The sequence below is a fragment of the Pangasianodon hypophthalmus genome, chromosome 4 (genome assembly GCF_027358585.1).
Source record: "Pangasianodon hypophthalmus isolate fPanHyp1 chromosome 4, fPanHyp1.pri, whole genome shotgun sequence".
Taxonomy (NCBI): domain Eukaryota; kingdom Metazoa; phylum Chordata; class Actinopteri; order Siluriformes; family Pangasiidae; genus Pangasianodon; species Pangasianodon hypophthalmus.
Window position 1 is genome coordinate 14,856,225 of NC_069713.1, and position 25,615 is coordinate 14,881,839.

Here is a 25,615-nt window from a genome sequence, read left to right on the forward strand (position 1 = left end):
TCTCAGCTGATATTTTGAAAAGTATGACTAATTTAATACAAGAATATGTTTGAGTGATGTAGAAATGAGGTTTGTCGATGTGCCACGTTTACAGCTCTATAATCTGAGGAAGCCAAAGCCTCTGGTATGTAATCAGATCTTTCAGTTTGCTGAAAGGAAACCTGTGAGATTTCATAACTTATTTTTAGGTTAAAAAAATAAGAAGTGAAACATGCAGTGAGTGCTAAATATCTTGACAAAATTTGTTATTTATTGAATGTACAGTTAAGTGTATCATTTATCGAGGCAATAAAAATTACATCCAGAGTAATGATTTTCCCTTTCACAAGGCAGAGCAGTACTTTCTCTACATACAGTGTTTCAGTAAGAAAGATACAGAAAGAAAGTAATAATGGAAAGAGAGAGAGGGAAAAGCAGAAAGACAGAAAGACAAATACCACATATACTTGGTTAAAGCTGCAAATTGAGACGAAATAAAATTAGCCCTTGGCAAAGTGTTTATATTCACCATACAAGCTGAATGTGCTGTGGCACTAAACTCCATGTTTAGCGAATAGAAATAATGCCACAGTATTAGTCAACCCCTGCTCTCTCTTAAAGACAAAGTAATCATTGGGCAAAATTAAAACTCAAATATTTTAACTTGCACACTGTACCGACTACTGTACCTGGATCTAAAGGATCAATATAAAAAAATCTGCTTGTAATATCTTTCTAATACATAAAAGGTGAAAAAATAAAAATAAAATAAAAGTGCACCAATGAGGACATGGGTAAATATGTAAATATGAGTATGAATGATTTTAGGGAACTGTCATAAAATATAAAAATGTAAAAGATTTACAAGGTCCTCACTTTGTAAGAAAAACATGCTCACTTTAGTGTCACTAGCATAGTTAAATACAGAGGTGAGGTGAAGGGAGGACCAAGTTAAAGGATGAATATCAGCTGTGCCACATACAACTTGAGATAAATGAGCAAAATAATAAAACTGTTAAATGAGCATGTTCGAGTGCTCATAACGAGGTGTTTTTCTGCTTAGACAGACAGACAGGCAGCAGACGACAGTTTGAGGGGTTGAGGAAATGATCAGAGTGTGTGTGTGTGTGTGTGCATATATGTGTCTCAGTGGAAACTCAGGGGCAAACGCATAGATGTCTGACATCTTTTACATCCCATGAAGTTCTAATCACATATAAAAACACATGCACAAGAACGCACACAGACACACAGCTGACATTACCCTTAACTCCGACTCTAGTCAGTAGTAGAATACACATAAAACCACGTACGTCTGATTAATATGATCCAGACACACTGTAATCATTGATATTTCACTATTCTGTCATAACGACCCATGTCTCGACCATATCATATACACAAATCAAAGTCTTTTTTGATATTATCAACATGTACAACAATGATCCTCATCGTACATCATTAGACAGCAATTTACAAGAAGTACCATTGCTCCTGTTTAGAACTTTAAAGCTTTAAACACTCTATACTAACATGATAAAACCTCAGGTGGTCTGTAGAGCTCAAGCGCTCCACTGCATGCATCCTCATACACTCTCTCTCTCACACACACGTACACACACGCACACAGTGTACACCCTATATTCTGCTAAATTTACAACAAGCTGAGACAAAAAATCTCAGAGTTTTCCCTCTCAGTGTGAGCTGGTAATGCCTGCACCGTCCCAACTCGGCTGTCCGATCAGAGAATAGCACCTCTGCTTTGCCTATAGCCACATTATTTACTCAACAATAATTTGCCATCCCAGTCAAATGGACCAGGTAATAGGTACTAACACTAATTGTGCACATCACCGCTTAGAATCACACATGCTGCAATGTCTGATCATTCTCTCATAATGAAGTGTGCAAGTGCTCCATCAGGGCCAATATCACACTCAGCGTGTCACTGTGTTACAGGTGCTTATTAGATTGTGATTAAAAAGCAATGGACCAGCTTGTTTTTGCATTTGGTACAGTGGGAAAAGTGGAAGTGTCAGCCTAGAGAGCACACTGGAGCTCGGCCAGGTGTCCATGAGTCAGAACGCATCCATGGTTTCTGCTAAGCAAGAGAAAATCACTGAGGACAAAGAGGAAAAGACGGAGGGATGTTGGGGAATGAAAGTGTGCTCACAGGTTGGAAATAGAGACTCAGCTAGAAAGACTACTTAGTCTAGACACTTGCTTTACTATGCAAGCGAAAAATATGTGCAAAGCATGTACTAGCATGAGACAGATTGTAATCAATGTATTGTCAGAAATTATTTTTGGCTAGCTTAAAATTTCCAGAGGTCTTCCCATTTTTCATTTTCACATCAATTTTTAACCAATCTGATACTTGCATGCTCTAAGTAACAAGCTGATTTTCTGAAAAAAAAAAAATCTGTTGCAATGTGATGTGAAACACGACAGGGCGTGATCAGTATAAATATGAGTGGAACAGATGGGGAAGTATGTCAAATCCGATTCAATACTAATCCATAGGTTCAAGCCAGTATCATCCCCATGTTGGATTGATGTATCCCTCGTTGTCATGTCTGTGTTGAAGCTGCATTTGCGATTCTCTAGCCCACTGGTTTATTTTTTTTCCATTCATGATAAACAACCTCGCTCCATTCAAAAGTGCAATTCTAACAAGTCATTTGGCGGATTCAGAGCCCTCATTTATAGAGGCCAATGAAGAAATCTGACCTGCCCTCTCTGGAGCCTCCTTGAATTGCCAGCAAGAAGAAGAAAACATAATGAAGATGAACTACGGGTTCAGAAAAAATCAGACATCCATTTGAGACCAAACCTAAAACACGAATACCATAAAAATTCTAAAATGAGTTGAACCCTGTAAAAGTACACACACATACTGCACATTCATGTATGTTTACTAACATGGCTATCATTCTGGCTACACCTGACCCCTGATACCACACACTCTTATAGCTTCACATTCTATTAAACCGAGCGCCAGGATTTAGCACATCAAAAGTGTGAATAGTTGACATGAACATCAGAAACCATGTCCAGTTTCCTGAACAGTAGTGGTTTTGGATGTGCAGTGCATGGGATTGGCACACCAATTACACACAGAATTAGAGCAAGGATTAGATTAAGCCACACCACACACACAGCTGTAGGGAAGGAGAGACACATATAGATGGAGTAATGGGGGAAGAAACGAGGACAGGGGAGACAGGGGGAGGGGGAACTATGCATTACTGGAAAACAAACAATATTCATCATCTCCGTAATGTTTCTCTTGCTCCACACACACACACACACACACACACACACACAATATCAATTACGATGATGTGTTTCGGATGCTGCAGAAATATGCAGTGGGAATTAACTTTATAGTCCCATAGGGAGGAGAGATGATGGCCTGGCTTATAGGATTGCCCATCTGTGCATTATTATGTAAACAAGTACCATTCAGATTACGCCTTGCGTTTGTATCGCCGAGTCACTAAAGTCACTCTACCACTAAAGCCACACTGCCACCTGCAGTACAATGCAGAGCACTACAGTTAAAGCTCACATCCCATCATACCACAGAAATAAATAATAGTCTCTCTTGTTTAAAAAAAAAAAAAAAGCTTTCCCTCCATTCCACAAGTGCTTAACACAGACATGGGTATATATTTTATGGTTAAAGCATAAGAACAATCCAAGAGAACTTTAATTAAAAAAAAAAAAAAACAATAAAAAAGGTGCAGACTTTAAAGGGGGTATGTGAAAAATAAAACATTGCTGAAATCCTTTAAAAACATTTAAACACCTTTCAGTAATACTACTTCTATCACCACAATCCAGTGAGAGAAATAGCATGACAGGACAGAGTGAGAAGGTAGGAATTAGATGGCCGTAAGCTCTGAATCGGACGTGATGGTGCTGGAGGATGAGGAGGTGCCCAGCGAGGCTGTGCTGTTGTCCAGGCTCGAGTTGTGATTGGGCGAGTTGAACGGGGGCGTGCTGCAGTTGGAGGGTGGGCCCGAGCCTGCGCTGTCGTGGTTGGGCAGTTGGCTGAACAGGGCATCGCTGCGCAGGCCTTTGCTCTCTAGCTCGCCCTGCAGGTAGCGGCAGATCTCCTCTGGTAAGCGCTCGAGCTCAGCGTCACAGTCGCGCTCCAAACGCAGCCGGTGCTGTAGCGAGAAATACAGTAAGCATGAGGGATGGAAATGAGGTAAACAACAAGCCAAAGAGGAAAGCAACAAGTGTGTGTGCATGAAAGAACAGCAGGATGAACAGACCAGTGGTTGCTCCTCGTCTATTTTCTGTAAGATTTCTCTCTGCTGGTTCTTCAGCTTCTCCTGCCGTTTCTCCTGAGTTTCATCCAACTGTAAAGAGAAAAAACAAACTACAGATGATATGCATGCAGCGGTGGGTGAAAAACTGGAAGAATTAAGACAGTGGTAGGAATTTGAACAGTGGCAAGTAGATGCCTTGAAATATTACTGACACACACAGCCGTGCGGTTGCGAAGCACGAGTGTTTGGCTGACTTTAATGTTGTTTTATGCTTACAGCATTCACTGTCTTGTGATTGAATGGGAGAGCAGTTAGTACACAAATTTCACAAAAGTGCTGCCATAATGACCGTTATTATGCAATTCTGACCACATGCATAATTAGGGATCTGTCAAGCATAAATCAGACAGCACATTCAGATATCACAGAAATAAATAGAGTGACTGTGTCCCTCAAATCTACACAAGAAACCAAATTAAGACAAAGACCTGGCTAGGAAATAATTATTTAGTGGTACTTTTTATGAACTAAATAAGATTTGGAGAACATTTGCTATTTTTTTCACTGTCACAAGCACCTCTGGATTGTCCTCTTTTGTACATTTGGTTTGTTTCATTGCAGTATGCAAGACAAAAATTCCAAATTATAATATAAAAATATAATATTATAAAAAAAAACCCTGATATAAAATGTTGCCTCTTTCACCCTCCACTATATAGAGTACATTTATATCTGTGACAGCAAAGCAATGTGGAGAGAGATGTGTTCCTACTTTGACAGCAGACTTGATTTGAAATATATGAAACACACTCACCTTGCGCAGTGAGTTCACGGAGTCCTGGATATGTTTCTTATTTATCTCGTTCACTTCCCTTGAGACACATACACAGAGAGACAGAGGGAGAAGTGGGGGAGAGAGAAAGGGGTATTAGAGTTATGGTAGTAATACCCACTATTGATGGAGCAAGATACTGTCATATGACCATGGCTCAGTCACACCTTCCTTTCTGTCCTATATTCTTCCCATGAAAATATTTTAGGAGACATTTGGATGAATAAATTCACATAATAGATTAAAAACTGGTCTGAGAAAGGTGGAAGTGGAGCGGTTTACAGAGAGAATTTACTCACGACTCAGCCTTCTCTTTGTCTCCCTTCTTGGCCTCAATGATGCTGTTCTGCCTTTTTCTGTCTAAAATCTTCTGCAACTCCTTCTTCTCTCTAGTGAGAGGGAAAAATGTGTCACAGTAAAAGTTACATAGGTACACACACAAACAGAGAAAGTGTGTGTGTGTGTATGAGAGAGAGAAAGAGACAGAGAGAGAGAGAGAGAGAGAGAGAAAGAGAGAGAGAGGGAGGGAGGGGCTTACTTGTCACATATGTCCTTGAGCTTCTTGATCTGGGCTATCTGGCATTCCTCAGCAACAACTTTTAGTTTCTTAAACGACTGTGAAGAATCATGACAAAAACAGTTCAGAGCCTTACATTCAATTTTTTAATACCCAGCAATTTCACATGTATTTTCTGTTCAATTTTAGGATATATTTACAAAATAAATTGGTGCCGTTTCATTTTATTGGAATCAAACAACATGCTGCTCATGCTAATAAAAGCACTTCTACTATACTGTATATATATATATATATATATATATATATATATATATATATATATATATATATACATTAGCAGCAGAATGTTGGAACTGTTAACATGATGAAACTTCTATAGTATATAGATCTGAAACCTACATGCTTTCCTAAACTGAAATAGATTTCTCTTTGCATGCATCTCATCCAAAAGTAAAGTAATCTGGTGACCTCTAAAAGCAAAAAGTGAGAAAATTACATTTTAAGATTCCATAGTGACTGCAGCACAGAAGCCATCCCTCAAGGTACAAGGAACACATGCATCAAGACTTCTCTGGACTGGTATACACGTGGTGGAATAAACTTTGCCTGGCTGTCTGAATAACTGAGTCACTGGATGGCTTCAAATGAAGACTAAAAACTGACCTCTTCACCAAGCACTTAAATTAGCACTTGGTTATTCTATTGTTAAAAATCCCTTGACTTATTTGTTTTCTTTTCATGCTGTACTAACCTCCACTACTATTAGTCCCTGACCTAGTGTACTAGCATGAGGATGTTTCAGATATAGACTGCAAAGCACTTATGAGGGGTGCTCTGGATAAAGGCATCTGCTAAATGCTGTAAATGTAAATATGAGGCACTAGACAGTGTGCGTGTGTGTGTGTGTGTGTAGTACCTCTTCAAGATGAGCATACTTCTTTTCTCTTTCCAGCTGGTGTTGTTTCTTTCGCAGTTCAAGTAGCTCCTGCATCTGCCACTCTCTCAGCTGCACTGTCTGCTTCTCCAGCTCCACCTGCAGAGCACTCAGCTCAGTCCTCACAGGCTCCTCAGGCTCACTGTCAACACACACACACACACACACACACACACACACACACACACACACAGACACACAGTAAATATTGCATGAAATACATACAGCGAAAACGCTTCAACCTTCTTTATTCCCCCGTACTTTTTCTTCACGCTGAGCCGCAGCTTTTTCTCCACTTGACTCTTGCGTCTCTGGATGTCCGAGTTCAGCTGGTTACACCTCATCTTCTGCTCCTTACTGAGGGCCCACACCTAACACACACAATATACACATGCAGTGTGATTGGACTTTATAATTGTCAGAATGTATTCACTGTCTGAATGCTATTCCTAATATTTAAAGGTTACAAAGCAAAAAATAATAATAATAATAATAAAAACCTGCACTAATTGTTTAAGTTCACATGTTCTACTTTTAGTCTCACCACATAACTCTATCAAAACATCAGTTTTCAGTTTTTCAGCTAAATGACCCTTGTGTCTTGACATACGTAAATGGCTCTGAACCTTGATGTGTCATTTAAGATGTACTTTATTTTGTTGTAAATTTCAAATGATGTAATTAAATATTTAAAAAATGGACACAGTAGTTTACAATGTCCAACAAACATTTATTGGAGGCATGTTGTGCCATTAAACTGGGTATACAGTGCACTATGTAGGCTCTATGATACCATTATGTTATAGGAAGTTATTTAAGATTGAACCTAACCTTAATCTAACACACATCAGTAGTAAAATACATCTAAATATTAATCAAAATTAAAAAAGGGCAGAACAGACAACCCTAATAGACCTTTCCCAACACTTTCCATAGAATGATGACACTTAACAGATAACTACTACATAAGAGCTGCAGACCAAATCCCATTAACCAACTGCAAATCAAACATGCCTAAGACATCAAAACTTGATCATCAATCTGCAGAGTAAATTTAAATATAGATTAAACAATTCAACTTCTGTATTAAAAGTTTTTACTTGCCACTCAGTGTAGAAGTGTGTGTGTGTGTACCTTTTTGAGGTGCTTCTTGCGGAGCTCCTTCAGTTCTTTGCACTGTCTCTTCAACAGCTTCACATAGGACTTATTCTGCTTCAGCTCTTCAATGGACTGCGGCTCTATCACTGTAATACAAACACACATGTTCATATTGAAAGACATTTGGCCTGGTTTAGTGCTGTGAGTTTGATGATGGATGATGATGATGATGATGACTGATGATGATGATGCCCTACCTGTTAATATATTGAGGACCAGGTCTTCTTTCTGGGCTAAAGTATTACACACAATGAGAAGCAGGCCACTCAGTATACAAGCAGGAGGGGAGATGGGATGTCATGTCAGACATGCCCACATATGCATGTACACACACAACTCACAAAACATGGATTCATCTCAAAATATGTGATAGTGAATGAGAGGGAGCTGTGAGTTTTATTGTTAGTGTTTCTTTACCTGGAGCAGTCAATACCTCAGCCACCACAGGTGGGAGGGTCGGTGAGGGCAAACTGAATGTGTACTCAACATTAGTTAGAGGGTTGAAATCTGGTTTCTCTCCTTCATCTGGCTTTACGTGGACACGCTGCAAGAACACACACACACAACACACAGCAGATAAGACAGAGGACAATTTTGGTTTATATTATAATAAAGTTAATCAAATATTGTTACACACCTTACTGACCTCGTTGTTGTCCTCCATGAACACAGCCAGCTGCCGCTCTCTCTGATCCAGCACATGCTTGATTGGATTGGTCAGAGCCTCAGCATACTCTAAACAAACACACACACACACACACACACACACACACACACATACATATGTATACATGTTGCCTTAGTCACCGGTGATGGTGCAGTCCATGGGTAATGGGAAAGAGACAGTTTGTGTCATTCTGTACTCTGCTGTATTGGATTTGAGATGAAGACTAATAAGTTGCAGAACTCCACTATAATAAAACTCTTATATCCAGAAGGTTATGAACGAAGACAAGGTTCCAGAGCATTTCTTTTCCTGTGAATGCAAACTGCTGCAAACACAAAAGATATATTACAAAATCCCATGTAAAACATTTACCAATATGTGGCAATATATGTGAATTTTCTCAATGTATTCTACATATACATGTTTCCAAATGCTTTATATTCAGGGAGGTACATCTCATGCACCACTATAGGCCTGTGTGTATGAATAAATTAAAAATATGCATAATCAAATGCACTGCAGTATAAAATCGCTTCTATGTTTTATATGTTACACATAATATTATCATCAGATTTATCCATATAAACCGTGATATACATTACCAGTCATATTTAATATTTTCTCTTATTTCAGAAAAGTAATGCAGAAATTAACACTATAAAATAACACATGGAATTATGCAATGACCTGAAATGTCAAACAAAATGATTTTTATATTAAAATTTTACATTAGAATGTTATAAATATTAAAATGTAATAAAACAGTATTGCTTATGAAGCTTTCAGACACTGCTGATGACTATGATCCATTTATTCACCCATACATGAAAAGTGGTATTGCGCAGTAACACATACTGCAAAGTATTTTATAGCATATAAGACATTTTAAATAAGCTACATACAGGACAGAGAAACAGCTATATATCTTCAGTAAAAATGGGCTGGAAAAAGTATATCACGTTTCCTGCAGGTGCTCATGGGATGGGGTAAATGGTGTGCTGTCTTACCTTGGTGCTCATTGGGAATGTAGTCCTGAACTTCAGTGTATACAAGGAGAGAGGCAAGCAGGAGTGGCTGATTGAGCTCATTCTTCAGATTAATGTAATGGTATCCTGTAACACACACACACAGACACACACACACAAAATGTAAGCAAAACTTCATTGAAAAATCAAAAAATTTGACCACAGTTATGCATGTATGTGTGTGTTGTTTTTGTGTAGAACAGATTAAATGCCATAAAAATACAGATTATCTTCTGCAAAGAAAATACTGTCCATTTTTAAGCCCAAGACAATGTTACTCCTGCAGATGTTAATAGTGCATGGACTACAGGAAATTGAGGAAGCTTTTAGAGGTGTCTGGGCATGGCATTGTTACACTTGTTTTCACCGCAACTCACTGCCAAGTTTTTGAAAGATTGGCTTCAGGCATGTATTTGTCGCAAACCTAGTACTGACCTGGACGTAAAGCCACCACTGGTAAGATCCGATGGCCTATGAACTTCCCATTCTCTTCAATGACAGCTACTCTCAGTGATGCTAGTGTGGGCAACACCACCTACAGAGAGAGGCAGAGAGAGAGAGAGAGAGAGAGAGAGAGAGATAGAGAAATTAGATAAAGAGCATAATGTAGATTTTATTCTTCTAATGTAAAGAATACATTCTTGTGCAAAATTAATGGGTTGGACAACATAGATAAAATATAGCATTGTGATGATATTGCTGTTTTAGAGCTTGGTTATGGAAAAAGGATTTGTTTGCTGTAGAATAATAAGGCTTCATGATGGATTCATCATGATTCAGACTGCTCAGGATGCTCTTAGTGAACAATGCAAATTTTAGCGACCTGCATACTGTAAACTTTTATGATTTGCAGTAAAGACCAACATTACAATGACATTTAACAAATGATATACTGTACAGCTCTAATCCATAAGACATGTAAACATATTAACAATATCTGCACAGTAGTGACCTTAATAAAGACGAAAGGCTCTTCTTCCCAAACTGGGTCCATGGAGTTGTTATTAGAGGTTTTGGTGCGGTACTTCCTCTTGGTGTCAGTAGGCAGTCCAAACATGTCCACCTCAACATACACACCCACCTTCTTATCAGTCAGAAACTGACCAGACACAATCTAGATGTAAGAGAGACAGCAAATACATATACAAATCAGCACAAACATATAGTGACTCTGCATACTATTAGATGAATTATATAAACACAACACAACACAACACACACATGCTTCACTACCTTGATCTTGACAGTGTTAGCCACGATGCCATCCACTATGTTCTCAGTGAAGGGGTCAAAGTGTTTGTCTGTGCGCCTCATGAACTCAGGCTTGAGAAGGTAGCCACTGCGGCCGTTATATTCGAACACACCCATGTTCAGCTGCATGGGCAGATCTGAAGCAAACACACAAAAGTCACTTCGTATAACAGTCTGTTTATCTTAATTCATAAGCTTCAACCTTATGGCTTTTTAAATGCAAAGCACATTACGAATTCTGTATCTACCTAACAAACTAACATACTAACACACAAATATTCTAACTAACAAGTAAATCAATAAACAAAAAACTAAAAACTACTAAACTACTAGCAAATTAACTAACATACTGACAAGCAAACTGACAAAGACAACACAACAAACTAATTATAACAAGTAAACAAACAGACTAAGAGACGAATATACACTGACACACTATTATGTCTAGTAACAAGCAGTACAACACACTAAAGAGCAAAATATAAACTAAAAAACAAAACAAAAACTAACTAATAAACTGTCAGATAACTACTAACTAACTCAGTTGCTCATGTTTAACAGGCTAGAGATTCTCCACAAAGGCGATTTATTACATTTATGTGTCACTGTAAAAAGAGGGAAGAGTGAAGAAACAGGTAAGAGTTAACATAAGCAAGATCTGTCAGATTCCGTGGGAAATTTGCATAAATTAAGTGAAAAAAAAAAACCATGGGCTGCATCTGAGTCTGATGCCATTACAGTATGTAACCGTCATCTACATGGTGTGAAAAAACAAAAGAAACCAGAAAGTAGAGAAAGACGAGATACAGTATCCAGACAAAGAATATGAAATATCATTTTGATAGAACATAAGAAAAAGAATTCAAAAGTTTAACAATGACAGTGTCTCTTTATTCTCACCCTGGCATAATCTGGCTGAAATATGCTGGCTTTGGTTAAAGATAGCGGAGCATTAACTGAATTTGATATAGACTAAATCCACTCTCACCGATGCACAAAAAAGTAAAGACTAGACTTTTATCACCTCCCTCTTACAGAGAATCTTCAGCTTGTTACATATGAGTGTGAAAGTGTGTGATGTCCAGGTCCATGAGGTGCTTTACATAGATAGAGAGGAATAATACTGATTACTAGAAGAGAGTCGGACTCACCAAGAGTCTGGAAGTTTAGTGCCACCATCTGGCAGCCTACATTCCAGAACAGCTGAGGCATGTAGTTACTGGAGTCCACGCGTGTGCCTTTGGGATAGATCCGACTCAGCTGCTTCTTATTGTATCTGAACACACACAGTTCAGGAAAACAAAACCACATGCTCACAGTGAAACAGTGTCAAGCACAAATAATTATCTAACACAACGCATTAGCTGAATATGAGTAAATATACTCATATCACAAATGGAAAGGATACTCCACAAATTCAATTGGGGAATTCTTCAGTGTATCCATGCCTTTGGTCTCCACAAAGGATGACATTTCAAAATACTTGTTCCTTTCTAACCACATAAAATAAAAAAGAATATGTATGATCAATTACATTACATACTACACCTGAGATCATTATATTACATCATTACACACTACATCTTAGTGACGACACAAGCACACACATTCATCAGGTTACAGTCACGAATTAAGAACTTAAAAGAAGCACACAAACACACACACACAAACACACACACACACACACACGCACGCACACACACGCACGTCAATACTCACTGGCTGCCGCTTCAAAACATTTGAATTTGACTGGTTCAATGTAGTTCACCAGCGTGGACATCTCTTCTGTAGCATTGACTTCACTGTACGCTGTTCCCTGCAGGACAGAAGAAGAAGAAGAGAAAGAAAAGAGCAGACTGAGTGTGAAAGAACCCAGTGAATCAATTCAAATTCCTCCTAATGCAACTGCCTCAATATTAACCCTTGTGCTCTGTTCATTTCTGAGCAGTGTTACTATTACAGGGAGAAAATACCCAAAACATTAATGTAGTAATATAAATATGACTTTTACACATGATTTTAAAAAAAAAAAGTCTGTTAGAGAAATTGAGCTGAGCACATAAAATAGGGGAAGTTATTTTTAGCATTGGTAAAATGTGAAATGGGTCATTTGGACCCGCACATAAGCATTCAAAGAAATAAAATAATAATAAATGTTTCACGTTGGTCATAAATTGATTTGAAATGTAAAAAAAATTAAATGACAGCAAAATATAAATGCTTAATTAAATTAAATGCTTAATTAAATGCTTCATACTCTTAACCTAAAAACTACTGGCACTGTGTGATACATCATTCTTCTTGGACTTCAGTGCCTATATAACACGCTGCTTAGTGCACTGAACCGAATCAAACTGTTATAAATTTACAGAAATATCAGACCCAAGTTTTGATCCTCTAACTAAGGTGAAGAGAAGCACAGGAATGCAGACAAAGAAGGAAAAGAAAAGAAAGAGGAGAGAGAATATGTGAGTGAAAGTGTGTGTGTGTGAGAGAGAGAGAGAGAGAGAGAGAGAGAGAGAGAAGACTTACCTCATCTGAATGGTGCTTTTTGGGGTCTGTCACTGGCTCTTCCTCCTCCTCTTCTTCACTATCTCCATCTCCCCGATCTTCACCACAATAAATAAATCAACATAAAGAACACTTGAAAACAACATTAACAATGTATACGCTACATAATGACACCACCCTGACATTAATCTGCACTGTGATTGGTGGACACTATATCTCAATCAAGCCCCAACCCACCAATGGACTTCCGCATGTCACTGTCTTTGGCCATTCTCTCTGCAAGCTTCTCACCCCCATTGGACATGATCTGGCTTGTCTCAACTTCAGGCAATGGAGCATCTAAACACAAATCTTATTATGCATGGGTATGAAATGGATATGAAATGGATATATGACACAATCAGACAGAAAATGGGATTTAGGTATAACAATGATTTCTGTAAATGAAACATACATGGAAGCTTCTGAGAACAAACATGGATATGGAATCAGTAAAAGATTTGGACAGCGTATGGCTGAACAGCACAATGATTTGGATGCATCTTTCTGAATGAGAACTTTAACATGTACTTAAGGATTTCTGATTGCCTGAGTGCGTGTGCTCACCATTCAGAGACGAGGCCTGCTCGTCTGCTCCCTCCTTGCGTCTGACGCTGCCTCCGTTAGCTGTGCGGTGGTGATGTTTCTTCTTGTTCTTTATCAAGATTTTCCCCAACAGCTCCTGAGGACTGGGCAACGGCTGACCTGGGACCAGCTGCAGTAAACCACATGCCATACAACTTTATTACACTAGCCATGCTGAAAACTGATTCACAATCAGTAAAGCAAAGGACGTAAATCTGTCGTGAACATTGATCCGCAATCAACACTGCAATGAACATTTCCGTATAACATCGTGGACATGATCAATAGGGAGGTAATCACATTCAGGCTATGACATTCAGCAGGACAATTACAGACCTGCTGAAGCAATGGCAACAAGTTACGACAAACAAAAATGCATGACATGAGCCGGAAGTTGCCCTGCCTTTCACCTGTAACTCACCGGGTATTTCTCTAAAGGATCGATGAGCAATGCATCACCGAATATAGAACGACAGTATTCCGCCATCTTAGCCTGCTGCCGTGCGCTGATAATGAAGAAATGAGAGGGACAGAGGTGCAGAGAAGTTAAAATGAGTTATGCTTGGTAGAAACTGTCATACACTTTATTAGACAATAAAGTGTATGACAGAAAGAGCAATAAATTATTCAGTGGGACCATGTGACATAAAACACAACGGGGTATGCAGATATCAGATATTCATCAACAACCACACTGAAGTTGTACAACAGCACATCCTGACATGTTTTATTCCCCTTATACCACAGCAATTTCCCAACTATCACAATTTCTAATTAATTAAACAATGACACATCATACTTTTCACACATCTAATGTCGTGGAATGTTCATGAGACAAGTTAGTTCATGTTATCACTTACATTATAGCAGCTATAAACAGTCGTTCCCTCATCAGCCTCTCTTTTTTCTCTCTTATGAAATTAATCAGACAAAAAAACGCAGCTTTTCAAAGAAACTGCAAAGTGCAAAATTGTCGATCATGGTGGAAAAGCTTCTAACTGTTACAATGCTGACACTGGAGACTCCTTCCATAAATGTTAAATAAATGTGTCTCTACAGAAGACTTGTCCATATCAATGATTCTTAGTGTTAGATTAGGATTATGTGAATTAGCTGTTGCTATAGAAACAGTAACGTATTAGAAGGAATGCAACACCTTTTGACCAATCAGATTTGAGAGCTATATAGTATCGATATCATAATAATATCAATACTTTTTTCAATATTGATATCAATACTTTTATAACACTGGCTAGGTCTGGATGGTTCTGTGCTTACACTCACACACACACACGTACAGTCTGAGAGTTACACTTACGAGTCGACATGATTCTCGAAGGAGAGGATGAGGGGGTAAGGAGAGGTCTTAAAGGCACTCTCGGCAATGGCTTCAATCACCTCCTGCCAAGAGAGACAGAGTGGAAATGGGAAAATGTCATCTGCATGTAGGCAAATGAATATGGGACATTATTGAAGAGAGATGAACAGAATGACTCGGGCAGATGAACATGTCGAGAGAGATGAACAGAATGACTCGGGCAGATGAACATGGTGAGAGAGATGAACAGAATGACTCGGGCAGATGAACATGTTGAGAGAGATGAACAGAATGACTCGGGCAGATGAACATGTTGAGAGAGATGAACAGAATGACTCGTGCAGATGAACATGGTGAGAGAGATGAACAGAATGACTCGGGCAGATGAACATGGTGAGAGAGATGAACAGAATGACTCGGGCAGATGAACATGGTGAGAGAGATGAACATGTTGAGAGAGATGAACAGAATGACTCGGGCAGATGAACATGGTGAGAGAGATGAACAGAATGACTCGGGCAGATGAACATGGTGAGAGAGATGAACAGAATGACTCGGGCAGATGAACATGGTGAGAGAGATGAACAGAATGACTCGGGCAGATGGCTGTACCTTGAAGGGGATTTCGGTTGTCATGGTGAAGCCATGTGTGATAATGGGCTCTTCATCAGGTGGACGACCTTTCCAGCAGTCCAGCTCGATACAGCGGCAACCGGTGAGCAAAACCTGTCTGTACATCTCCACTGAGGACAGACCTGTTAACTGACCCACTGCATGCACGCAGACACACACACACACACATACACACACACACATAAAAATGAAAAAAATGTAAAATGTCACTGTTTGAAAGATACTAGGTACAAATTCGCCACTGCAGCTTCACAGAGTTCTCACTCCCATTGTATATTAAAGCTTAGTTATACTGTAATTCATGGATTCCGACCAAGAAAGCTATTTTTCCAGAGGCCATGCATAACTTGCTCACCAATAAAAAAGAAACAAGGGCTGCTTTGCAGATATGATAATTACAGAAATGAAACAGTTATAAGGCCATCTAATACAGTATCTGAAAAAACATTTGAGAAATATCCAAGAATCCCATTAAGTTCCCACACTGGAGTCATGTCCACAAAGCACGCACTAGGTCAGAGTGCAAACGTTGTTCTCTCGCGGGTAAAGAATACTCTTCCTGGATTTTGATGTAGAGAATTGTAACAGTCTTTCAGATATAGGAAGTACAAACCTGTGAGGTAGGTGTTGTGCGAAGAGTTGATAAAATAATGAGACAGCGGTTGGTTCATATCGTCCATGATGTCGAACCTCTCAGGGGGAACCACTGCATTTTCCTCTCCTCCCAGATATTTACTGAAACTCATTAGAGAGATCTGGTCTACACACACACACACACAAACACACACACACAAACACGCACACACACAATTACCATCACATTTACCATCAATTATCTCATTATCTTCCTCTCATTGTAACTCCTATTGTGTGTGTGTGTGTGTGTGTGTGTGTGTGTGTGTTTACCTCTTTCCAGCTGGTGGGCGTTAGCCTCGTATTTTTCCATGAGCTGTCGTACCTGCTCACGCTTGAGAGGTGGGTACAGCACCTCATTCAGCCGTGAGTCCCTTTGCTTACGGTTGATGAAGTCCAACATCTGATCCAGGGATAGAAAGGGCTTCCCTTTAGAGCCACTGGGCATGCATACACACACATACACGCATACATACACACACATACACACACTTTATTAGATATTAATTTATAAGGACAACACGGTGCAATAGATCTGACTTCATGTATTCGTTGCATTGTTTTCTCCAATTGTGTAACTGCACTGCCTGCATACTTCTGCACTATGCGTATTGTTAAAACTAAACTAAAACTAAACATTAAAACTAAATTAATCAATATTAGTATCTCCCTGTAAGGAGAAATACAAGAAAACTCTGACAGTTTATGACTCAGACATGAGATAAAAATGTGTCAGATGTGAATTGGCTTTAACACTAAAGATCTTGGGATGAGATACACATGACAGCGTCTTACTAAAGCGGTTCTTATATAGTTTTATCAAACTTTCTATCACTAGAGCAATACAGTGAAATGTTTTGTGGTACTAATGTACCATCTGAACCACACAACTACTTAAGCACAAATTTTTCTCTCTGAAAAAGTAGTCGCATCTCTAAAACGATAAAAAGCTTCGTTTACAAACGTATGAAATATACATTTATATCACAGCACTGTAAAATTGCTGGAGCTGACTGGTCAGGAGGTGTTGATTACTTTTCTATCACAGTTCAGCTCTGACAATAATAAAAGCTGTAATTCAAATCACACCTTTATATTAATGTGCTCGTTCTAATATGTTATCGTTTCTATAGCAACAGATAATTCACAGGGGCATGTATGGTGGCCGATAAATAGAAGAAAATACACGCTGTTATTTAACAGGGAAAAAAGTATAATGGCTGATACGGTGAATGGTGAAGCTTTCTGTAAGGTGACGTTTATTTAAGATTTATGGAAGGAGTCTTCAGTGTCAGTGCCAGTATGTTTCCTGCCATGGAGGAGTCTTCAGAACAGAGGACACTGTGGTTCCTCAATAACATGACAAGCTGTGTTTTTTCTTATTAACTTCAAGAGACAGAAAAAAAGAGGCTGGTGAGGGAAGACTTTATAAAGCTATGTTTATATCTGATGTATAATGTAAGTGATAACAGGAATGCAGATGCTCCACAACATTAATTGTAACCATAAACTAATAAAAAATGTGATGTGCCGTACTATAATAAATTAAAACTTCTAACAGTTACAGCTACATGTATTGTTATAGAAAAATAAACAACTTCAGGGATATGATCATCACATCACCCTGTCACTGACTATTTTGCCATAGCAGCACCCCCTACTGTGTTTTATTCCTTACTTATTAACTTCCCCACTACAGAGAAACGTGTTGAAATCCTTGTGTGGTATTCAGACATAATGGATGCAGTGAACATCACTTTAAATGATCCCTTTTCCATTTCATTACAGCTTATAATAAATAAATAAAATCTGAAACAAATGAGCAGAACAGAACAATCAGAACAAGAACATTCTCATCCCCTGTCCATCACTCACAGCTCCACGAAGATGCGGTCGATCTCAGGCCTCAGGCACAAGTTGTTCAAGAAGCTCTGGAACTTTTCCCAGGTGAACTCCTCCAGCTTGATCCCGTCTGCCTGAGGGACACAAATCAAACGGCTTTTAACCACTCTGATGGTGTAGAAAAGATACACTACACTATACACTATTGCAGTCAGGGGGATAAACTCCAGTTTTGCAGTGGTCTGAATACAAAAAACCCACCTGATTCATCTGATCTAATGTTTGAATGGGTGTTTTAACAAGGCAACATCAAATCTCTAAAGGACAGGGGTTGCCTGATTTTCAGGAAGACAATAATACATTTCATAGTAATGGCCAATTTCTATGTCAGACTTTATTTGAACACTGAGGCTGTGTCTCAAATGGTGGGGCATATATTCTCACACTACACATCACATACAGTATTTTATCATGCAGCCACTGGAACTTAAAGGTTATTAACATTTCATGTCAAACACTACCATTTTGCACTAAATGGAAGTGAAAGATCATTGTGCTGTACTTTCTGTAACTGACTAGCACCAGAGCAGCCAAAATGTCCAGACTAAACTTTTTGCTACCAATTTATGACTGTAGTGTAACAGCATTCTTGCTTGGTGCGTCAGCACTTTAGAAAAATTGAGCAGCAGCCTCCATCCTTGACGTCTCTGGCCCTTTTTCTTCGTAATCTACAAAAAGTGTCACACTTCATTATGTAATTTTTACATTTTAGTATATCATCCACTTATTAATAACACATCACATCTCTCTGAGTTGCCGCGTGTGAACACCCTACTAGTACACAAAGAATGTCATTTGAGACTCAGCTTGATATTAATCCCTACACCAGGAGTGTCCAATTAGCTGGCCTGTGTGGCTGCAGATTTTCACTCCAACCAAGCAGAAGAAAACTCTCAGACAAAAATCTGACAAAAATAGACTGATGAATCAGGGTGGCATGAAAAAAATGAGGCCTCACAAGGTACGTTTTGACACCCCTGCCCTATAATTTCACCATACTCAGTGAAATTCTGAATTGCACCAGCTGAGGGCAGTGCGCTACAGCATTACGGCTCTCAGTAACCAGCGGCTACCTGGACAGCCTGAATCAAACCCCTTGTTTTGTTCATTTCATTGTCCCAGGTCATACTGTGAACAGTTTCAATCACCTAAAAGAACGCATACATGGTTTTCTGTAAATTTCTGTTATAGCAAAATGTGTTGATCCCACCACACCTCTACACATCTCATCATTTACTCTATCGCTACGCATGCGCAAGTGGAGAATATAACATAAACCAATATTATTCCATGTTTTAAACCTCACGCGCCTTCCATCCCAGCTAACACTGAGCAAAAATGCAGAATCTGTTTCATTTGGAAATACATCATGTAACAGTAAAAATGCATTAGGATTTCTGTTTCACCTTGTATTTTAATTTTTATTCCACAACACTGTTGAATGCTCAATTCTGCTTTTTTTTTGTTTTTGTTTTTTGGAAAAGCAGCTCTGATAGAAAAGAATATACTCCTAAATCACAGGGGTATGTTAATTCTCTAGATCTAATCAGTTACTTTTTTCTATAGCAACGACTACAGTACAAGTGCCTTGTATGGCAGACGCTCCACATAAACAGATAAAAAAAAAACATGCAATTTTTGTTATCATGGAGTTTTCTGTGAGAAGACATTTTTTGCCATTTTTGGAAGGATTGTCGAACGTTGCGGTTTCTTTGTAATATGACAATCTGTAATTTTTATTTTTGTTTTGTTTTATTAACTTCCCCAAAAGAAGAATAACTAGAGGCTGGTGAGCAAATGACTGTGTATAGCTGCTACATTGTGAGTGATAACAGGAGAGAATTTGTTTCATGGACGTTCCATAACATTAAACATGTTCCAAGAGTGCTTATATTTAGTATAACCATACTGGGATGTTCCAGCAATCTAGCAACACTCCCACTGAAAACATTACTAAAGTAGAGTTAGCGACATCATTAGCGGACAAGGCAAACAATCCAATTTTCATGGATATAACTTCTGGGTAAAAATACAAAAGCTTGTCAGATGAAGATGAAAAGGATGAAGGGAAGCCAATTTCACCTGATGCACCTTTAATGGGGATGTACAAATCATTGTGAGCTAGCTAGCCAGCTAAAGTGGGTGTAGCTTCTTCAGGATTTCTGCTATTTCTGTTCCCGGTGCAAAAATAACCAAATTATTTGGCCATATTGTGTCCAAAATATCAGTAGCATTATGTTAATTTCCTATTTATAAAACTGTTGTACAAAAAAGCAATATCACACTCGCAATCATGCGGTTATTCTGAATATCGGCATGACTGCGATTACCCGTGGCCATAAGCCATAAATCACAGCTGTGCCGATATTCAGTATAACCGCACTCTTACCCGTGCGATATTGCTTAAATAATCTGCGCTTCATGTGAGGCCACATTATACCAACTTATCATTATTTTCTTATGATGACAATTACCGAAGTGTTTCATTTCTTACTTAGCATGATATGGACTGCATGCTGGTCATAGATCACTGTGTATATTTTTTCAGCAAGATTAGCAGATGACACTGAAAACGGTTATGTCACCGAGCCAACCTGTAAGATTGCAGGTTTTTGCATGTGTTATGAATGTGCTAGGGCTCTGTTCATCATGGCTGCTGACCAGACTGTTACTTCGTGGTCTCTTATTTTTTATTTGATAATATGTTTGCAATTTAATTTTTAATTTTGTTTTATTATTAGACCCGGATGCAGAGGCGCCAGAATAGGATACAATCTGCACTGCTACTGAATCCACCTCTCTGGCAGAAGAGAACTTTGGGCCATGTGAGAGTTACTTGGATGTATACATTCACAAAGCAATGCTTGTTTAGAGAAGCACACTATAATTGGCCACACACACGTGTACACACACGTGTACACACACACACGCATGCACGCACGCACGCATGCACGCACACACACACACACACACCAAAGGAGGAAGCTATGTATGTGCTACAGGGGAATAGGGGAAAGACATGAGTCCTAACTGCATGATTGATTAATGAGTGAATACCCTGTTAGCCATGAGGTTGCACTGCTCCAGCGCTGTCTCCACTCGCCTCTTGTCAGAGAACATCTTTAAAATACTGAGAAAGAGAGTGCAAAAGAACTCTGAGGGTCATTATGAGCAATATCAGTTCATCCAATTTGCATACACTTTGTTCTGAGAGCCATGCACTAATAGGTTTCACACAGCAGAACTGAAAACAAAAGTAAACAGGGGAAGGAAAACCAAATTTATGAAACAAGATGTGGTGAAATTAATATAGCTGTGTGTGTGTGTGATCGTACTCACTTCTTTAGTGGGATTTTCCCATCTTGGGTTGCCTGCAGCGTTAGCTTCGTGTATCTTGGTTGGGGAAAAATAAAATTAAATAAAAAATAAGCAATGCCAATGGTGAACCATTGTATTGTATCCATTATAAAATTACAATTTAAAACAACTACAATACAAACTCCTGATGGGGTAATGTTGCCTTCATGTGCCATTAAAATTATCATATGTACAAGTACATTTATTTCCCACCTGAGAGCTGGATATAAGTATACCTTCAAGTCGTAATTATGAACTGAAGCTTATAATAATTTATAATTCATAAATTTCTGATTTTTATCACAAAGCATTGTAATTAATTCTTTATTTGTCAGTATACACATACAAAGACTTCATAATTACGTCTTAACAAGTGAGATTGGGATCTGACAAGCGTTTGAAGGCAGCATGAGAATGTAACTGTTATCAGAGCATCAAACCACAGCTCACAAGCTACTGATTTTTTAATCAGAGCCCAAAATATTTTTGACAGAATGAGAAAGTGGCCTATAGCTTTTGTTTTTTTGGCCTGGAGGATGAGTATAACTTTCTGAGGTTGAATAAAGAAAGAAAGCGGAGCAAGAGAACAGATGGATGTGACAGACATGTCTTTTACACATGTACAGCACCATGTAAAACGTCACAGGCTGCAGGCTGTTAATGATAAGGACATGTTTACCCACACATGCAAAATGACTTTGTGAGGACCTTCCAATGACATATAGCTAATAAATGTACTCAAAAAGTATAGTGGTTCATTTGGCTATTTTGAACGGAAGCTGTGTAATTGGCGAGTATTAAAAATGTGTGTGTGGGTGTGTGTTTGTAATTTTTTTTTCACACCAGTTATCCGTCCTTTTTGATAATAATCAATTATAATCATTTATAAACAATAATAATTGATCTATTGCCTCCATTCATTTCAATAACTGCCTCTTAAATTGATGCATCGATCACCAGCTCATTACACCCCTACATATGTACAAAAACTCAGATGCACATACAGACAAACACACAGACACACACACTCACACACAAACACAATACTCACGCCTTGAGTAAGAAGGTGTTGCGTGAGGCGTTTTGGGACAGTATGTTTGTAGCAAGTTTAAACAGCTCTTCAGTCCACACCTGGAGATATAGTAAACACACGAGCATACGTACACACACACACACACACACACACACACACAGAATGAGCAAACAGATAAACCAGTGTGAGAGTGATGTAAAGGGTGACCCTAACCCCATTAAGAAATCAGTTTTCCAGAAGTTCTAGTGAAAAGAATAAAACTGATTAGGTCCTGTTCTGCTTCGCTCTAATTTATTTTAATTATATTTTGACTTCTGTTTTTTCCTTGATATGTTTTATATTATTATATATCGATGGTTTTGTTTTTGCTGTAGCTGTAATTGTGTTGTGTTTTGTCTACCCTTAAGTATAGTGTCCTTGGGTATGAAAAAAGGCCTTTAAATTTTTTAATAAATGATTATTTTTAGCTGACAGAGTGGCAGAGAGAGACTGAGAGATAGACATGACAGAGAAACAGTAGACAGCCATTGCAACGAGGGGGCGTGTGGTGCTTGGTTGCCGTGGTTACCTTGGCAATGTCCTCCTGCATGGCCTGGAAGTTAAGGAAGTTGATGTTGACCAGGTCGCTGCCGTAGACGACTGTTACTAGCTTAGCCTCCACATTGCCCTCTCCTTTTCCAAAGCCCAGCCATTCACGCACACGCCAGTCCTACACACACACACACACATACACACACACACACACACACACAGTCAGATTCTGGACCTCAGTGAAAGAGAAGTTCTTCATCCCTGGGTACACGAGACATCACACACTTCCTGCAAGTCGTTACACCACAGTCAGTGTGGCTTCCTCTGCACAAGCATTGGAGCAACGATAAGAGTGGAAGGCCACTGTGTGGGTATAAATGTGCATGCATGTGTGTGTTTGTGTTGGGGCTGACCTGCCTAAGACTCATGTTCCTGCTCTACTGAATCATCCCACCTGGATGCCACTGACTTACACTTGCTAAGATCTGCTGCTGTAATCCTGAAAACTGTTCTGTGCTTATCCCAGGACTCCTCACTACATGCTCATACTGAATACACATTCACTGCACTTAGCATTGTTCTAATGTACCTCTTCTACACATGTATACTGTAATGACCAACATCCCACTATCCCGTGCCACCAAAAAGTGCATGGGTTCCCATTTGTGTCTGGTTCCTCTCAAAATTTCAAAGGAATCTCATTAGGGATATAAATCTACATCCAGATTTCCATAAAGCTGCTTTGTGACAATGTATATTGTTAAAATACAAATAAAACTGAATTGAACTGGTTGAGTTAATGGAGTGGGGATATTTCTCCCTAACTGTAGGGCTGTAAAACCTGGCACAGGGCTTTGTGGGTCAGTCAGGGAGGGCTGATCTTGCAAACATAGGCACATCATCCAGAAATGCCTGCCAATAAACCTTCCTAAGGACACCGCACCGAGCTCTGCAAGCAAACATGACCTAAGAATGGACGCTCAGTGAGGTGTCTATAATTATTATTATTTTCAGAAATCTCATGTCAAGGAATGTATGTACAATTTTATATACATATAATATACAATTTTATATATATATATATATATATATATATATATATATATGTTTCTCTTATTTATTCAGGTTTAATTCCACAGACCTGAAATAGCACATTTTTAACACACAGAGAGCTTAAAAACACTAAGGCTATAAAATGACTAATACTCAAACATGCTCTCTTACTTACACACACACATACACACACATACCATTAAAGCTATAAAACAGTTAATGCAAAAACACAATCTCTTATACACACAGTACCTTTGGTATCTTGGCAAACTTCCCCGTTCTGGTGTCTCTGATATGGCTGATGTCCACAATCTCGGCCTCCTGAGGAGAAATGAAAATAGAACGTTATAAACAATTGCATGAGCGTACTTTCAAACCATCTGCAGCTCTGAACTCTGGCTTTTACACAAGTCACACTGTTATTCACGAGAGACAGAGAATAACAAAGCTTTTAAATCCAGGTTGTGTTAAAACAGTGAACACTGTCTACAGATCCACACTGCTGAATGTAGTAAGTGGAGCGAAATAATCCTTGTTTAAATATGAAGTGCAAAGTTCTATATTGAAAGTGGAGATGAAATTTTGTCACAGGATCTAATGAGGACTTGTAGCAAGGGAAAAGGAGAGAAGACAAGAAGTTAATTTTGGATGAAATCTCAAATGTGATATGACAAAAAGGTACGACATATTAATGAGCAATGATTGACCAGATATTAGCCCTGATTTCCAAGTGACAGCATGACCTGGAGAGACTGAGCTGTGCTATCAGTCATGCAGGTTTGAAAAAGTCTGATGATTTCAATAACAACACACTCATGACAAGGTCGTAATACATGGCGCGTGAGCCCAGTCTTTTAGTTTTCTTCAGTCCCACGCTGGAATGAGATCACATCCAGACGTCACTGCAGGACTCAGGGGTAGAGAGACTCGCCTAACACTGACCAATAATTATAAATGCACTACACCATGGTCTCAAAGACAAAAGGTTATGCCACGGTTTGCTCACTAATCCAGATTCCAGCCCAAATACAGGGTGTGCAGGAGGACATAGTGAAACTGTGGTGGTTTTAAAAAAAAAAAAATAAAAAAAAAAAAAAGAGAGAGCACCAGTACAGCTGAGCTGGGGCGCTCTGTACACAAAGCAGCTCATAAACGGGCACGGTAAACAAAGCAGAACAGGACTGTAAATACTCACTCTCTCCTGCTCTGTTTTACAAGTCTCGCTCTTTTTCTCTTTCATCCTTTCTGCCTTTGTATCATCCTTTCTCTCTTGACCTCTTCATCTTTTAAATCCAACGTTCCACTCTTTGTGTTGCCACTGCTTTATTCTGTGCGCTTTTCTATTTTCTCTTATTTGGCAACATAACTCACATT

At 38.9% G+C, this 25,615-nt stretch overlaps 1 protein-coding gene across 3 annotated transcripts in view; it reads right to left on the reverse strand.

Moving 5' to 3' along the window:
• Positions 1–221: 221 nt before the first annotated feature.
• Positions 222–25,615, reverse strand: part of plcb3 (phospholipase C, beta 3 (phosphatidylinositol-specific)) — a 62,821-nt gene continuing 37,427 nt past the window's right edge. The window contains exons 3-34 of one of the 3 annotated variants that reach the window (XM_034303617.2): positions 24,494–24,562; positions 23,226–23,366; positions 22,676–22,755; positions 21,607–21,660; positions 21,325–21,397; positions 18,241–18,341; positions 16,639–16,805; positions 16,346–16,492; positions 15,712–15,869; positions 15,100–15,182; positions 14,203–14,287; positions 13,764–13,911; positions 13,395–13,508; positions 13,179–13,255; positions 12,366–12,462; positions 12,055–12,139; positions 11,798–11,922; positions 10,629–10,783; positions 10,348–10,509; positions 9,831–9,930; positions 9,378–9,482; positions 8,350–8,438; positions 8,121–8,247; positions 7,901–7,936; positions 7,680–7,789; positions 6,807–6,916; positions 6,528–6,687; positions 5,630–5,706; positions 5,391–5,480; positions 5,074–5,131; positions 4,263–4,349; positions 222–4,154 (exon numbers count right to left, since the gene is read on the reverse strand). In XM_034303617.2, coding sequence (XP_034159508.1) covers positions 3,867–4,154; positions 4,263–4,349; positions 5,074–5,131; positions 5,391–5,480; positions 5,630–5,706; positions 6,528–6,687; positions 6,807–6,916; positions 7,680–7,789; positions 7,901–7,936; positions 8,121–8,247; positions 8,350–8,438; positions 9,378–9,482; positions 9,831–9,930; positions 10,348–10,509; positions 10,629–10,783; positions 11,798–11,922; positions 12,055–12,139; positions 12,366–12,462; positions 13,179–13,255; positions 13,395–13,508; positions 13,764–13,911; positions 14,203–14,287; positions 15,100–15,182; positions 15,712–15,869; positions 16,346–16,492; positions 16,639–16,805; positions 18,241–18,341; positions 21,325–21,397; positions 21,607–21,660; positions 22,676–22,755; positions 23,226–23,366; positions 24,494–24,562 — 3,558 coding nt within the window. In that variant the 3' untranslated portion in view covers positions 222–3,866. Of the gene's footprint in view, positions 4,155–4,262; positions 4,350–5,073; positions 5,132–5,390; positions 5,481–5,629; positions 5,707–6,527; positions 6,688–6,806; positions 6,917–7,679; positions 7,790–7,900; positions 7,937–8,120; positions 8,248–8,340; positions 8,439–9,377; positions 9,483–9,830; positions 9,931–10,347; positions 10,510–10,628; positions 10,784–11,797; positions 11,923–12,054; positions 12,140–12,365; positions 12,463–13,178; positions 13,256–13,394; positions 13,509–13,763; positions 13,912–14,202; positions 14,288–15,099; positions 15,183–15,711; positions 15,870–16,345; positions 16,493–16,638; positions 16,806–18,240; positions 18,342–21,324; positions 21,398–21,606; positions 21,661–22,675; positions 22,756–23,225; positions 23,367–24,493; positions 24,563–25,615 lie in introns of all 3 variants that reach the window. The other 2 variants (XM_034303616.2, XM_026936270.3) reach the window with 2 other exon arrangements.